The 14,159-nt window shown below is 43.1% G+C and overlaps 1 protein-coding gene across 1 annotated transcript in view; it reads left to right on the top strand.

Moving 5' to 3' along the window:
- The window catches only part of INCENP (inner centromere protein), a 46,601-nt gene that overhangs the window by 21,209 nt on the left and 11,233 nt on the right, over positions 1 to 14,159 (top strand). The window contains exons 8-13 of the mRNA XM_077460777.1: positions 4,632 to 4,665; positions 6,647 to 6,764; positions 6,841 to 6,987; positions 8,753 to 8,862; positions 11,835 to 11,955; positions 12,065 to 12,187. Coding sequence (XP_077316903.1) covers positions 4,632 to 4,665; positions 6,647 to 6,764; positions 6,841 to 6,987; positions 8,753 to 8,862; positions 11,835 to 11,955; positions 12,065 to 12,187 — 653 coding nt within the window. The remainder of the gene's footprint in view (positions 1 to 4,631; positions 4,666 to 6,646; positions 6,765 to 6,840; positions 6,988 to 8,752; positions 8,863 to 11,834; positions 11,956 to 12,064; positions 12,188 to 14,159) is intronic.

Below are 14,159 nucleotides of genomic sequence, written 5' to 3' on the forward strand. Positions count from 1 at the left end.
CCAGAAAAAATGCTAACTCTTTAAAGCGAGGGCAGGAAACGGTTCACGTAACCTGCCTGTGCAAAGCAGAGTTCATGTTAAAGTGTAGTGTTGCAGAACCTCAGTGCAGTTTCATCAGGACCTGATGTAGTAAAGGTGGCTGGCAAAGGAAAACATGTTGCTGGACTGCAGTATTAACTTCTACTACTTCCTGGAAAGTAGTGCATTGTGTGCTGTATCAACTGCTTTGGCCAATGTAGAATCTGAACTGGGCTCCATGCCCACTGAGCAGCAGAAATAAGGAACATGCGGTACATGTGTTTTTAGCATGTTTGCATTTTTATAAGTTTGTTGCTGTTCAGATGCTCTCCATCCAATCTGGCAGCTTAAACTGTCTTGCAAAAAATGGGCAAAAATGTTACACTTTATGTGCAAAGCTGGTAGGGACCCAAAAAGACTTTCAGCTGAAAATGCAGTGAAAGGTGGTTCTACAAATGCACACCACACTTTTCAGATATCTGTAAAAAAATAAAAAAACGTGAAAACAATTTATAATTTTCCTGCCACTTTGGGGTGTTCTATCACATAAAATAGGGATGTATTTTCTGTGAGCTTCCGGCTTCCCCTTGCCTATCTCTGCAAAATCACCGATCTTAACAGTTTTTATTGATCCAGGATGCTAGCCACAAATCGTTCCCATGTTTCTCCAGGAAATGTACACAGTTTTTTCCAGAATGTGCACCCCACCTCTCCAGACGCCATCTCGATGCCAGATTCACCAGCCTCACCTGGCTTTGCCTCCATATAGGGCTCCCTGCCAGTGACCCCTGTGATCTTCCGCCCCGGACATGTCGGATGTTACCAACTCTGCCACCCGGAGAGAGCTGGACCGCCACCAGGGGGGTATTCAGGCGCCCCTGCAGGCCTTGCCCACCAAACAGGACATTGAGGCCTTGATTGTTAGGGTGGAAGAAGCCCATCGTCGTGACATCCAGTCGGTGAGGTGCGGAGGTTCACCTACACTCAGCAAATCGATACGGGTGAGTCACCAATATCCTACCTGGAATGGTCTCGTGTGTCCCAATTGGAGACAGCAATGGACCTCCAACGCCACTTGGAGGACTTGGACAGAAGCCGCAAGAACAACCTGCGGCTTCGGGGGCCCTCCAAAAGCTACAGGCATGGAGGACCTTTCCACCGCGGTGTGCCATTTTCCAGAAGGTTTTGGCCTCCCCACAGAATGTGGAATTGGATAGAACACACAGGGCTCTAGGCCCCCAGCCTACTGACCCAAACAGGCCTTGGGATGTGGTTTATCGCCTACACCGCTACCCCCAGAAGAAGGTGATACTTTCCAGAGATGGGGACTTTGATGGTGCCTTCAGCAAATCCTCCGGATTCTATCTAAGGCGACGCTCCAGCGCAGGGCCTGCTTGTATCCTCTCCTAGCATGGGCACAAGGCTGCACATACCAGTGGGGCTATCTGTTACCATTTGGAAAGCCACCGCTTCATTCACCTTGCGTACGCCGGCGGATCTACTGGATTTGTTCACTTTCCTGGAAGTGGACCCCATTCAGGTACCAAACTGGCTACAACTACTCCTCCGACAAATGGGTCGTCCTGGCCCTACCGCTCCCTGGAGATCCTCTCGCGCACATATTACAATTCAGGGAATCCTAATTGGCAGGTACCTTGCATCTTCTGCTTGTAGTACAGTGTATGGCAGCTAGATTACTGATGGATGTTCTTAAGAGTCCCTGTCAAGTGACTACAGTTGCTATGCTCTTCTCTTTTCTGCACTTACCGGATAGACATGCTGGTTTTATTGCAGACTTTTAGTAGTTCTCGCTATTTGACTACAGCTGGAAGGATGTGTTCTTTTCCGCATCTGCCTTCCTGAGGGGGGTCCTTGTGGGCCCGCCGCCTGAATTTGTCCCATGCTTGCAGGCAAGCGAGACCAAGGCCCCATGAGATTTTTCTGCAGGGCGATAACATCTGTGTTCTCCTGGGTCTTTGTGCTTCAATGTTTTTTTTTTATGCTTCGTTGTTGCCATCTAGCAGTTTAGAGACTCGCATGCTTCCTAGTCAAGGTCTTTTGAGCCTTAATGTTTGTATAGCAAGTTCCTTACGATTATGTCTGCCTGAGATGCCTTATGCCCCTCACATAGTTACCCTGTGCTATGCTTACTGGTAAGGTGAATCACGCTATGCAGTTTATGTTAATTCTATATACTGAGGACATTGCTCCTTACTGAAAGCATTCATGCTAGCAAGGACACATGCAAACAAATGTTTTTTTCATCCTTATGTACAATAGCCACTGCTGACAATATTGCCTTACCTTGCCATCCTTTATTCAGGAACTATTGTACCCGTGCACCCGGAGATCAAACCCCTCATAGGGGATATGGATCCCTGTACCACGGCATGATCTAAGAACTTATTCAAGCCCTACATAAGGCCCAACTAGTAGACATATGGCGTATTCTCCACCTCAACGAAAGGGACTTTATTTTACTTTACTCCCTACCGCACATCCTATATTTCAATACTGTATCAAACATCTGTACAACACCCTTAGCTGTTGCTACTACCGCCTATGCAGTGAGGGGCAAAAAAGTATTTGACCCCCTGCTGATTTTGTACGTTTGCTCACTGACAAAGGTCAGTCTATTTTATTATTTATTAATTTTTTTCTTTGTAGGTTTATTTTAACAGTGACAATAACAAATATCCAGAAATGCATTTCAAAAATTATAAATTGATTTGCATTTTAATGAGTGAAATAAGTATTCCCCTATCGACAAGGTTTCTGGGTCCCGGGTGTCTTCTATACAAGTAATGAACGGAGATTAGGTGCACTCTTAAAGGGAGTGCTCATTTCAGTTTATCTGTATAAAACACCTGTCCACAGGAGCAATCATCAGATTCCAATCTCTTCACCATAGCCAAGACCAAAAAGCTGTTCAAGGCTGTTGGGGGGCAAGGTTGTAGACCTACACAAGGCTGCAATGGACTACAGGACCATCGCTAAGCAGCTTGGTGAGAGGGTGACAACAGTTGGTGCGATTTTATTTGCAAATGAAAAACACAAAACTGTCAATCTCTCGAGATCTTGCATAGAGCTCCAGACCATATCAGGGTCTCAAACTCATTGGGGGCCGCATGAACAGTTTGGTTGCCCTCAAGGGCGAGTTGTATCTGCTCTCCACCATAGTGTTTAGTCTGAGCATTCTCCAATAAAGTTTTTTTTTTTATTTTTTTTATTTTTTTTTTTTTTTTCTTCTTGCGCTGTGTAGGCAGCCCTGCGTTCAGGAGTGCGCTGCGCACGGGCCATATGACAAGGCCTGGCAGGCCAGATTTGGCCCGCGGGCCTTGTGTTTGACACCATGTCGCAGAGTTTCACTGATCATGAACGGTGAGGAATTGGCCCAGAACTACAAATGGGAAAATCTTGTCAATGATTTCAAGGTAGCTGGTACCATAGTCGCTAAGAAAACAATTGGTAACATACTACACTGTGAAGGACTGAAATCCTGCAGTGCCTCCAGAAGGTCCCACAGCTCAAAGCACATGTACAGGCCCATCAAGTCTTGCTAATTAACATCTGATTTAGAGGAGAATTGGGTGAAAGTGTTGTGGTCAGACGTGAACAAAATCAAACACTTGCTGTGTTTGGGGGAGGAATGCTGCCTATGACCCTAAGAACACCAAGCATGAAGGTGAAATCCCTTTACTTTGGAAGGGTTTCCCTGCTGAGGGGACAGGACAACTTCACCGCATCAAAGGGACGATTGATGGGAACCATCATTATGTACCATCAGCCAGGGCATTTTGAAAATGGTTTGTGGATGTGTATTGCAGCATGACAATGACCCAAAATGCACAGCCACACAAAGGCAACAAAGTGGCCTAGTCACTCATCAGACCTTGATCCCATAGAAAACGTGGAGGGAGCTGAAGGTTCAAGTTACCAAAAAGCCTTGAAACTTTAATGAATGGCAAAGATCTGCAAAGAGGAGTGGGACAAAATCCATCCTGAGACGTATGCAAACCTGGTGGCCAACTACAAGAAACGTCTGACCTCCGTGATTGCCAACAAAAGTTTTGCCACCAAGTACTAAGTCAAATACTTATTTTACTCAATAAAACAAATCAATTAAAACTTTTTGAAATGTGCTTTTCTGGGTATTATTTGTTCTGTCTCCTTACTGTTAAAATAAACTATCATTAAAATTAGACCATTTCTTTGTTAGTGGGCAAATGTACAAAATCGGCAGGGTATCAAATACTCTTTCCCCCCCCCCCCCCCCTGTACATTTGTCATTACAAAACTTGACAGATTACCGCCATCTTACTGATGGACGAAAAAATACATATAATAAGCTAAGTATATGTAGCATAAAAAATCCTATTGTCATGTGACATGACACACAGGACCCATACTGGTGTGTAATCTGAACCCCCTATGTACAGTTATCGGTGTAAAAGCAGATGTAACTTCTGTACTGTTCAGATTAGTCTTTATTGTGGATTTGTGTACACCAAGCTAACTGTATTTGTGAAAAATGTTAGTGCTGTAGCACAGTTTTTCTATCCCCCTGCTGTTCTAGTGCTATGTTTAATAATATTCCATCCTTTATTTTACAGAAACCGGTCAGACAACTGATGATCAGACAAGAAGGTGCTTCTTTTTTGTATTTATGCAAAAAATCTGGTAGCTAGTTCAAAACTTGACCTTTTTCTAGAATGACTTCTGTTTTTACTTGCAGTCCTGTTTTTAAAGTGGTGGTATACTCATCTATCTATCTATCTATCTATCTTATCCTATCCGTTGATGTGACTGGCATTGTGTGGGGTTCTTGTGCACTGCGATGTACACTGGCACAATGGCATGGCTGGGCATACAGGTACATCCCCTTTAAATCTCAGCATTGTGCACGTGTAGGAGTTGCTGTCCACCCAGGGCCCGCGATCATGTCACGGAGCGGCAGAACGGGGAGACGAAACAAGACATTACCCTGTTCTGCCTAGCAACATGACGGATCACTCCCTAGGACATGCTTAACCCATTGATTGCCCCCTAGTTTTTAACACCTTCCCTGCCAGTGTAATTTACACCGTAAGTGGTGCATTTTTCTAGCACTGTTCGCTGTATAAATGACTGGTCCCAAAATAGTGTCTGCCATAATGTTGCAGTCACGATTAAAAATCGCAGATCACCTCCAATACAAAGTTTAAGAAAATGAATAAAAATGCCATAAATCTATCCCCTATTTTGTAAACCAATCAATATATGCTTATTGCAAATCCCCCCCCATCTGCCTAAACTGAGAAATCTTTTGCGTGTGTCTGTTAAAGTAAAAAAATAGTGTGTGTGTGTTTGTTTGTTTTTTTGTTTTTTATTATTTATTAAATTTTTTATGCTTTGTCTATAGTGCAAAAAATAAACCAGAGGTGATCAAATACCACCAAATGAGAGCTCTAGTTGTGAGGGAGGGGGGGAAATGAAAATTTTGTTTGGGTGCAACGTCGCACAACTGCACGATTGTCTGTCAGTTAAAGCGACACAGTGCTGTTTCGCAACAAAGGGGTTTGGTCAGAAAGGGGGTAAATCCCTTCAGCCCTGGAAGGATTACATTTTGGTGTTCTCGCTCACACTCATATACTGATCACTGGAAGTTCAACATGGCAAAGAACTCTGAGAATCTGAAAAAAAAAAGTGTTGCACTACATAAAGATGGCCAAGGATATAAGATTGCCGAAGACTTGAAACTGAGCTGCAGCATGGTGGCCAAGACCAGTGATAGAACAGGCTTCACCATGGTCGACCAAAGAAGTTGAGTGCATTAGTTTAGATTTAAAGCGACGCAGTGCCGTATCGCAAAAAAATGCTCTGGTCAGGAAGGGGGGGTAAATCCTTCCGGGGCTGAAGTGGTTAATGCATTCTCTTCATTAAGGTAAACGTTTAATAGTATATATAACACTTTCCCCAAAAAATACTTGCGTGAGGCCGATCTCAGTCCACTATGTCTGAAGCGGCTCTTCTCCCCCATCATGCCTCTGTCAAAACCTGTGATTGGAGGGGTAGGGCCAAGACGTCCTGTGTGTCTAAATAGACCGGAACAAAGCGGAGGCCGACCTTACAGGCTGTGTGCTGGAACTTCCCTCCCCTGTCACCTTCGGGGTCAGAGCTTACTCGTGCAGCTAGCAGAGGAACAAGGCGGCAAACAAAGGACACTTACGGGGAGATTTACTAAAACTGGTGCACACAGAATCTGGTGCAGCAGTACATAGTAACTATTAGCTTCTAACTTCAATTAAACTTTGACAGATTTTAAATGTAGAAGTGGTTTGGTTACTATGCACAACTGCACCAGATTCTGTGTGCCAGTTTTAGTAAATTTTAGTGCTCTTGATTGAGACAAGTACACACTATAGAGGGAAATTATTTACTTGTATTTCTTGCTAGAGGTTTACAACCACTTTAAATCTCTCCTGAAGGTTTAACGTGTCCCTATTTATTTTACAGTATATGTGTGTGTGTGTGTGTGTGTGTGTGTGTGTGTGTAGATAGAGATCTATCTTCTGATACGTGGGCGGACCTTTCAAAGCCCTTTAATTTTGAGCTCTAGACAGAAATGTAATCTTGAGGTCTCTGACAGGAGGAAAAGTTACAAGCGAGCAGTAGATGAACGGTCTGATGATGAACAGCCAGATGATGAGCAAATACACTCTCCTCCACGGAAGAAGACTCTCTCTCCACCTTGTCCCCCCAGCAAAGTAAGCTCATAATTGGTTGTGAACAGGTATCTGCTCTTGAGCTGGTCTTGTGAATTTAAAACCATTTCTTTCTCAGGTTGTGAAGCCGCTTCCTCATATGAAAACTTTCCTGCATACCGTGCAGAAAAATCAACTGCTGATGATGACTCCAGGATCTATCAGCAAAACTTTAATGATGAAATCTTTTATAAAGCGCAATACTCCCCTGAAGACAGACCCCAAGGTAAAAAAAAAAAAACATATGTACCTATCATTACGCAATTTTTAAAGTTAAAAATCTATCCTGTTTTGTAGCATTCCTTTTATATATTTGTTCGTTGCCATTAAAGTGTGCCCCACCAGGGTGACAACCTGGTGGGGCACAACTGAAATACCTCTTTTATTAATGCCACTCTTTGGTGTAATAGGTTATCGCCACACTACTATTTACAATAAACTACTGGAGGTAAAATACGTTTCAGTAAAAGGCCTACCGCTAAGCAGTGTTGCGTGTTCCCACATCGGGGAGAAAAAGTGCAGTGCTAACTTGCTAAACAATTTCAACACATGGTGGAACCCAATGTATAGAATGTAATCTCAAACTTCAATATTGCCACAATATACCGGTCTCTGATATGTAACGTCACATATGCATTGTTTTCAGTTTGATGTGCATCATAACAAATTAAATGTGGCAGGGGTGGGGGAAGTCCCTCCAGAGATTGCAATACAAACTAACTTCACGTACAATAACTTTAGTTGGGAGGTTCACACCATTATAGCACTTTGGAATTTTAATTTTTTAGAGTTACACTTAATTGTTTTAGTTTACTATTATGCAAATTATTGTATATGTTTTCAGGTTTTGTGTGGGTTGGTAGTATAAAGTAGCTTAATTCTACATTGTGTGTGTGTGTGTGTGTGTGTGTGTGTGTACGTGTGTGTGTGTACGCTTCTTCAGGAGCTTAGGCATGCATTAATAAACACATCTCCCAGGAGTGGATAATGGAGTAAGTTGATGTATTAGATACGGTGAATGTTGTAGGCAAGGATCAGTGAATGTCCTATCTGACTCGTATAAGTCGAGGCAGTATTGGGACCCAGTTCATCAAAATGTACACTGTTATATAGTAGCATATTAGATGAAAGGCATAGGAAAATCCTGTTTTTCCTAAACAGGAAAAACATCTAGGGAGAGTAGTTGCAGCATGGGTTGTCCAATTAGATCCTGATCACAATGTGAACCTGCAACAAATTAAAATCCACACCGAGGATTCCTCAACAATCCCTAAAGGCAATTTTTTGTCACTGTTAGGAAGAATTGCCCTCCTGTATTTGTCCTGTTTACCATTAGTAAAAGAAAATCACAAATTGAGTTGTCACTAGAAAAGTAATACTTAAAATTTTCCAGCGGGACACTAGTTCTGGTGACCTAGGGCTCCCCACAGAATATATATATTATAATTGTAAGGATTTCCTCAGTTTGGCTATGCGACAGGTTGTGAAGGGAAATCTCCCTAATGGACTTGGGTGGCAAAACAAAAAAAAACCACAGCAGTGTGTTTCAGAGGTCATTGTGGAGTTGTGTGTGTGTGTGTGTGTGTTTTTTTTTTTTTTTTTTTTTTTTTTTTGCTTTCTTGCCTTGCTCCACTTTTAAAATGGCCAAGCTGCTCTATGCTTTTTGCTTGCAGAGTGTGACTGGAGTTGATGTCAAAGTATCACTAACATTTGTGGTTTCTTGAACTAATTTATGCAGAATTATAATATATCCTTCCACTTTTTTTTTTTTTTTTTTCTTTCCCTTTCAGACTGAAGTAAGTAACTTGATTTTGTTGTGTTCTCACTGGTGGTTCTTGGCTTTAAGGCAAGCAACGTTCTGGTTATTTGGGTTTCTTTTTCACTGTGTGGCTCATTTTGTCCTGTCTCAGCTAAGGTTAGGTTGTCTTAGTGACGTTCAATGAGATTTCTGTATTTACCGTACTTATGTTCTTCATATAACCATTTCATAGGAAAAGGAGCGTCAGCGTTTAGAAGCCTTGCGCAAAAAGGAGGAAACTGAACTTCAGCGAAAGCAAAAAATAGAGGAGGGCAAGAAACGCAAGCAGGAGGAACTAAAACTGTGAGTTTTATTATGGGTGGTGTGTAAGGGGGGGGGGGGGGGGGTCAGTCTTGGTGGTTTGAAGATTGTAAGCCCTACCTACCGGTTACCTTCATTAGCCTGAGAAACCCCCCTCCAGGTGTGCTTGTGGTGTTGTTGTTGTTTTTTTATTTTTTTAACTTCCTGGCCCAGAGACATGGCCTTGTCTGGCCTGAATCATATTTAGACAAGAGTGTTGACTTTATTTCTTTGATCAAATTTAATAATGAACTAAACTAAAGCTCATGACTGCAACTTAAAGCCAGTTTTAAAGGGATGAACAAAGGAAGATTTTGCAGTTTAGCCGCTTCAGCCCCGGAAGATTTAGCTGCTGAATGCCCAGGCCATTTTTTGCAATTCGGCACTGCGTCACTTTAACTGACAATTGCATCCAAACAATTGTATGGTATTGATCATCTCTGCGGTTTTTTGTTTTGTTTTTTGCGCTATAAATGGCAAAGAGCGACATTTTTAAAAAAAACACTATTTTGTACTTTTTTTTGCTATATCATCCCCTTTTTTGTGTTGGGTGTTTTTTTTTTTTTTGCTAATTCTTTTTCTCAGTTTAGGCCGATATGTTTTCTACATATTTTTGGTAAAAATGCAATAAGCGTGCATTGAGTGGTTTGTGCGAAAGTTAAAACTTCTACAAAATAGGGGATTCATATCATTTTTTTTTTATTATTATTTCTTGTAATAGTGGTGGTCGAGACTGCAACATTATGGCGGACATTTTTCGGACCATTGGCATTTATACAGAGATCAGTGCTATAAAAATGCACTGATTACTGTCTAATTGTCAGAAATCCCTCCCCTCTGTACCTTCATTGCTTGCTGCAAAACTGAGGTTTAGCTGAACTGGAAGGTGCTCTGTCCTGCACTAGATGGTGGGCGAGTCTGAAAGTGATCCTCTGGCACAGGACTCCATGTATGTGCTTTTTCAATCTACTTCTGAACTAGATTGGTTTAACTTAACTGCTAAGCCTTGTCTCTGAAAACTTTCTTAGGGAATAGGCCATTGGCACCAGACACTGGCATCTCCCAGAAAACTCCTCAATGTCGGGGAATGCTTAGCATGTGCCCCTGATACTGGTGTTTTGTAAATTGCTCCTGCGCTGCCACCTAGATGCACAAAACAAATGCAAACTGTCCCTTAAAGCGCTGTTCCACCCAAAAAATTCAAATAAAAATAAAAGCCAACAGCTACACGTATTGCATCTGCTGGCTTTTAACAATAGGACACTTACCTGTCCTGGAGTCGCACAACGTCTGCAGCTGTCTTTTCCATCAGCTGTCGGGGGCATGCCGCGTCCATTGCGAGTAAGGGAACCCAGCAGTGTAGCCGTATGGTTTCATACCGGGAACACTACTGCGCATGCGCTAGGCCCAGCTTTTCTCTCCTGGCCCCTCAAGACATGTATCTGGTCTGCCCCCCCCCCTACTACTTTCGACTCAACAATCCATCAATGAGCTGACGCCTGCTATGTGTTCCCACATGTGGATAAGTGTTGGAGTGCTGCTCAGAATATTCACCATTTAATAAAATAAACTTTATAGTCTACAGTGCTAATGTGGATGCCAGTATATGTAAAAAAAAAAAAAAACCTCAGTGGGAAAGTCCTTTTTAGTCCATCCACAATATGATGCAAATAAAACAAATTTCAATATATTTAATGACACTTTCACCACTGATTTTTTTTTTTTTAATTTATTTTTTAGTGCTCTACAGCAGTCGTGAACATCATGCTCCACCTCAGTGACTATTATGGCCTTGCCTTATTATTTGGACCTATATATTAACATGCATCTACCCCACATCACCCACCCCCCTTTTTTTCTTAAAAAAAAAAAACAAAACAACAAAAAAAGATTGGTATGCAGTCATTTCCATCAAAGTGTACCTTTTTTTTTTTTTTTAAGAGGCTGAATGCATCTTTCTGTCCACCACTTTAGCATATAGCTGAAATGTGCTCAGAAGGAATGAAAAGCTGCCATAGTGCAGTATTTAAAAATCAGACAATTATGCACTCTCATACTGGTGCAATCAACAGGTTCTACACTGGGTATTACCGGCATCCTTCAAGCGTCGCACTTCCAGTTTCCTAGTCTATCGCCCTGCTTTGACCCAACACATTGCATCATTGGTCAAATGACTTAATCAGGGGATGGGGCAGGGTGACTCAAGCTGGGTTATAAGAGTGCTCTGATTTACATGTTGCTATAGTTAATACCTCATTTGCCTGCGTAATCCTACCTTGTATGCAGTATATACTCTACTGGGACTGGAATCCACCCTATTTGCACAATTTTTGTGTAACATATACTATTCTTAATGAAATCCAACCCATAAATGAAATCCATTAAAAGCAACACATATATAACTCTGACATAGCCATGTGTTTTTTAAGAGCTCTACACCTTAAACAATCAAACTTTGCAAGTAATTAGAGCGGAAAAATTATGCTTTTTGGCAGAAGATCGTGGACTTCAGTAGGACTAGTGAAATAAAGCATTCTCCATAACAAAGTCATTGCGTTTAATTATGCCACAATATAAGATTAGCCCTTAGTAGGTGCTGAAGGTGAAATGTCAGATGCTGTACTAGCACTATGAAAAATCAAACCTTGGAACACCTCAGTACTATTTTCTGGAGCAATTCCATCTAGATCAGTAATGTTGTTCCCTTCGATGTGTTCTTTGTTTCTCTTGCTATTTTATTTTTATTTTTTAAAGTCTTCTGTCTTTTGTCAGAGAATTTGCCAATCAATTTCGGTCTAATGGCTGATTGTTAGGAGCAGAGTGAGGAGGATACTTCTAGAGACCTTTTTTCAGCTGGATTTAAATTTTGAAGCTTTGTAGCTCTACACAAGAAGCCTCCATCTCAACATAAAAAAAAAAAAATGGTTTTCTGTAAATGTATTTGTTGCTGACAATCTCAACCTTCCAACTTTTAGGAGAAGGGAAGAACGTTTGCGCAAGGTTCTGCAGGCACGTGAGAGAGTGGAGCAATTGGAAGAGGAGAAAAAGAAGAAAATAGAACAGAAATTTGCACACATAGATGAGAAAAGTGAAAAAGTAATTTTTTTTTTTTTTTTTTTTGTAATGCATGCATGTCTTTGTGGCTATTGGTCAGGATCTAAAGCTTCATGAACATGTTGTCTTATATCGATGATGCCTATTTCAGGTTCGGGAAGACCGTATGGCTGAAGAAAAAGCCAAAAAGAAAGTCACAGCAAAAAAACAGGAGGAACTAGAAAGCAGAAGGCGACAGGAAGAGGAAGCACGCAAACTTAAAACAAAACAACTGGTATGTGTGGATAACGCATTTTAAAGTGTTTGAAGTCTAAAGTCCCTCTCTCCCTACTAAGCTACTAGCCAGGCCTTAAGGGTGTCTTTACCGCAAGTTTCCCCTAAACGTGCTATTAAATCTCCTGGAACGTCTCCACCTCCTGATCCAGCTCCTGTGATACAGAACACGTCCACACTGGCGTTTTGTCAGGAGGAGGTACTGTGTGACCGCGAACTGAGGCAATTTAAATGTAAGCTTTTACAGCTGGCAATCTCTGGTCTCTGAAATGGCCAGCTCTCCCCTTCCGCCTCGCTCTCTTGACCAGTGATGACCCGGCCATCCACTCTTTACCGCCACGCTCTTTCCCTGGGCGAACGGCTCCCATTCAACACACCTGCTGGTGGTGCTCGCCCCTTCGCTCCCAGGCAGCCCACGCTTACCAGCCATCATTTTCCACTTTCACTGCATTTTGCGAGTGGGAAAATTTGAAGTACACACAATGCAGCCCTAAACTTCCTCCTTTTCTCAGGTTCCCCATCAGCTCAGCCCCATCCCCAGAACATGGGTTGCCTTGAGACACAAGCCTGAGTGTAAATGCAAAAATCCTGGCAAGACAATTTAACCAAAGTGAGAGGGAAAACTGGAACACGGACACTAATAAAAATCAGACTGGAGTTCTCGTGTTTGTTACACTGCTAAAAGGGTTAGTTTTTGTTTTGACCTTTTTTCCCTCACTTACCTGGCAAACAGTTGTTGCCAGGCTAAGTGAAGGCAAGTTTATTTTGGGACCCTAGGTAGCGCACTAATTTCTCTTTCGTTCATTGACGGCCACAGCATTCTTCATCTTGACTTTAGGGTTATATCACCCCTTGAGGAGAGTACTAGGCAGAGTGTTTAACAGCAACACTTGCACAGTACTGCCCAGGGGGGGGGGGGGTCCTACTGGCTATAACCACTCACACTGCATCCAGCAGTTCAGTTTTGTTCTGCCTAGTGTAGAAGGACCTGGCTCCCGGTGGGACCATTGGTCCTAGGAATTTTTTACTTTTTCTGCATTTTTGATTCCAGCGGTCAACAGCCGGGCTGGGTGACAGGCTGGATAATATAGATCTTTGTAGTCTCCCCTAGCCATCGAGCGGGAGCAGGCCTTAGCTACGCACTGGGTCAGCCGTGATATAGCTCCTGTGATCCAGTTGCAGCCGGTGAGCTATATGCTCTGGACCACACATATATGACCGGGCTACTGCTGTCTGTGTCAGTGTGCCATGGCCGGCAGCCACCCCGTACTGCTCAGGTGATGGGTTTGTCTGTGGAATGTGTCCAGCAGTCCCTGCAGGAGGGTTAGGTATGGTTCCACCTGTCTCAGCAGGATGGAGCAGCTGGGCATTCCCTGGGAGGTCGACTAGGGGATCTCTCTCCCTCTCTCCTCCCTTTTTATTTTTTTGTGTAGCCAGACAGTTGTTGCCTTCAGCTGTTTTCTGGTAGTTCGGTGGCTATTTTCTCAGCGCCCTCAGACATTTTTGTTGAGGCGGCCATTTTCTAGTAGCCTCATAGTTTTTACCTGGGTGCGTGTTTCCTTCTAGAACAATGTGCTTTTCACACACCCCTCGTGGATGACAGAGGGGAGAGCGGACAGCAGCAGCACAACACAGTACCTGGGTCAGGGTGGTGAGTCCTGCGGGGGGGCCCCCCTCAGTCTGTGGCAGCTAGGAGGGTGGACATTTTGTGTGACTTGCCTTAGGTCCTTAAGTAGTGACAGGCGAGTGTGGGTCAGCATGGCACTGGAAGCTGGCGGTTCTTCCCCAAACATCCTTGTTGCAACTGGTTCCCCTGCACCTGCGGTGCCTATGAACACTGTCAGCGGTCCTGGAGGCCTTTGACGGTGGAAGCGGCATGTGGGTGCAAGAGGGCTAAACGCCTCCTCCTCCCCCTGTTTTTTGGGGAAAGCTCTGTTTCGGACTCGGGCCCAGCTGTGGCAGACTGCCCCTGT

The sequence above is a fragment of the Lithobates pipiens genome, unplaced genomic scaffold (genome assembly GCF_037356315.1).
Source record: "Lithobates pipiens isolate NorthernLeopardFrog02 unplaced genomic scaffold, aLitPip1_a1.2 Scaffold_10, whole genome shotgun sequence".
Taxonomy (NCBI): Eukaryota; Metazoa; Chordata; class Amphibia; order Anura; family Ranidae; genus Lithobates; species Lithobates pipiens.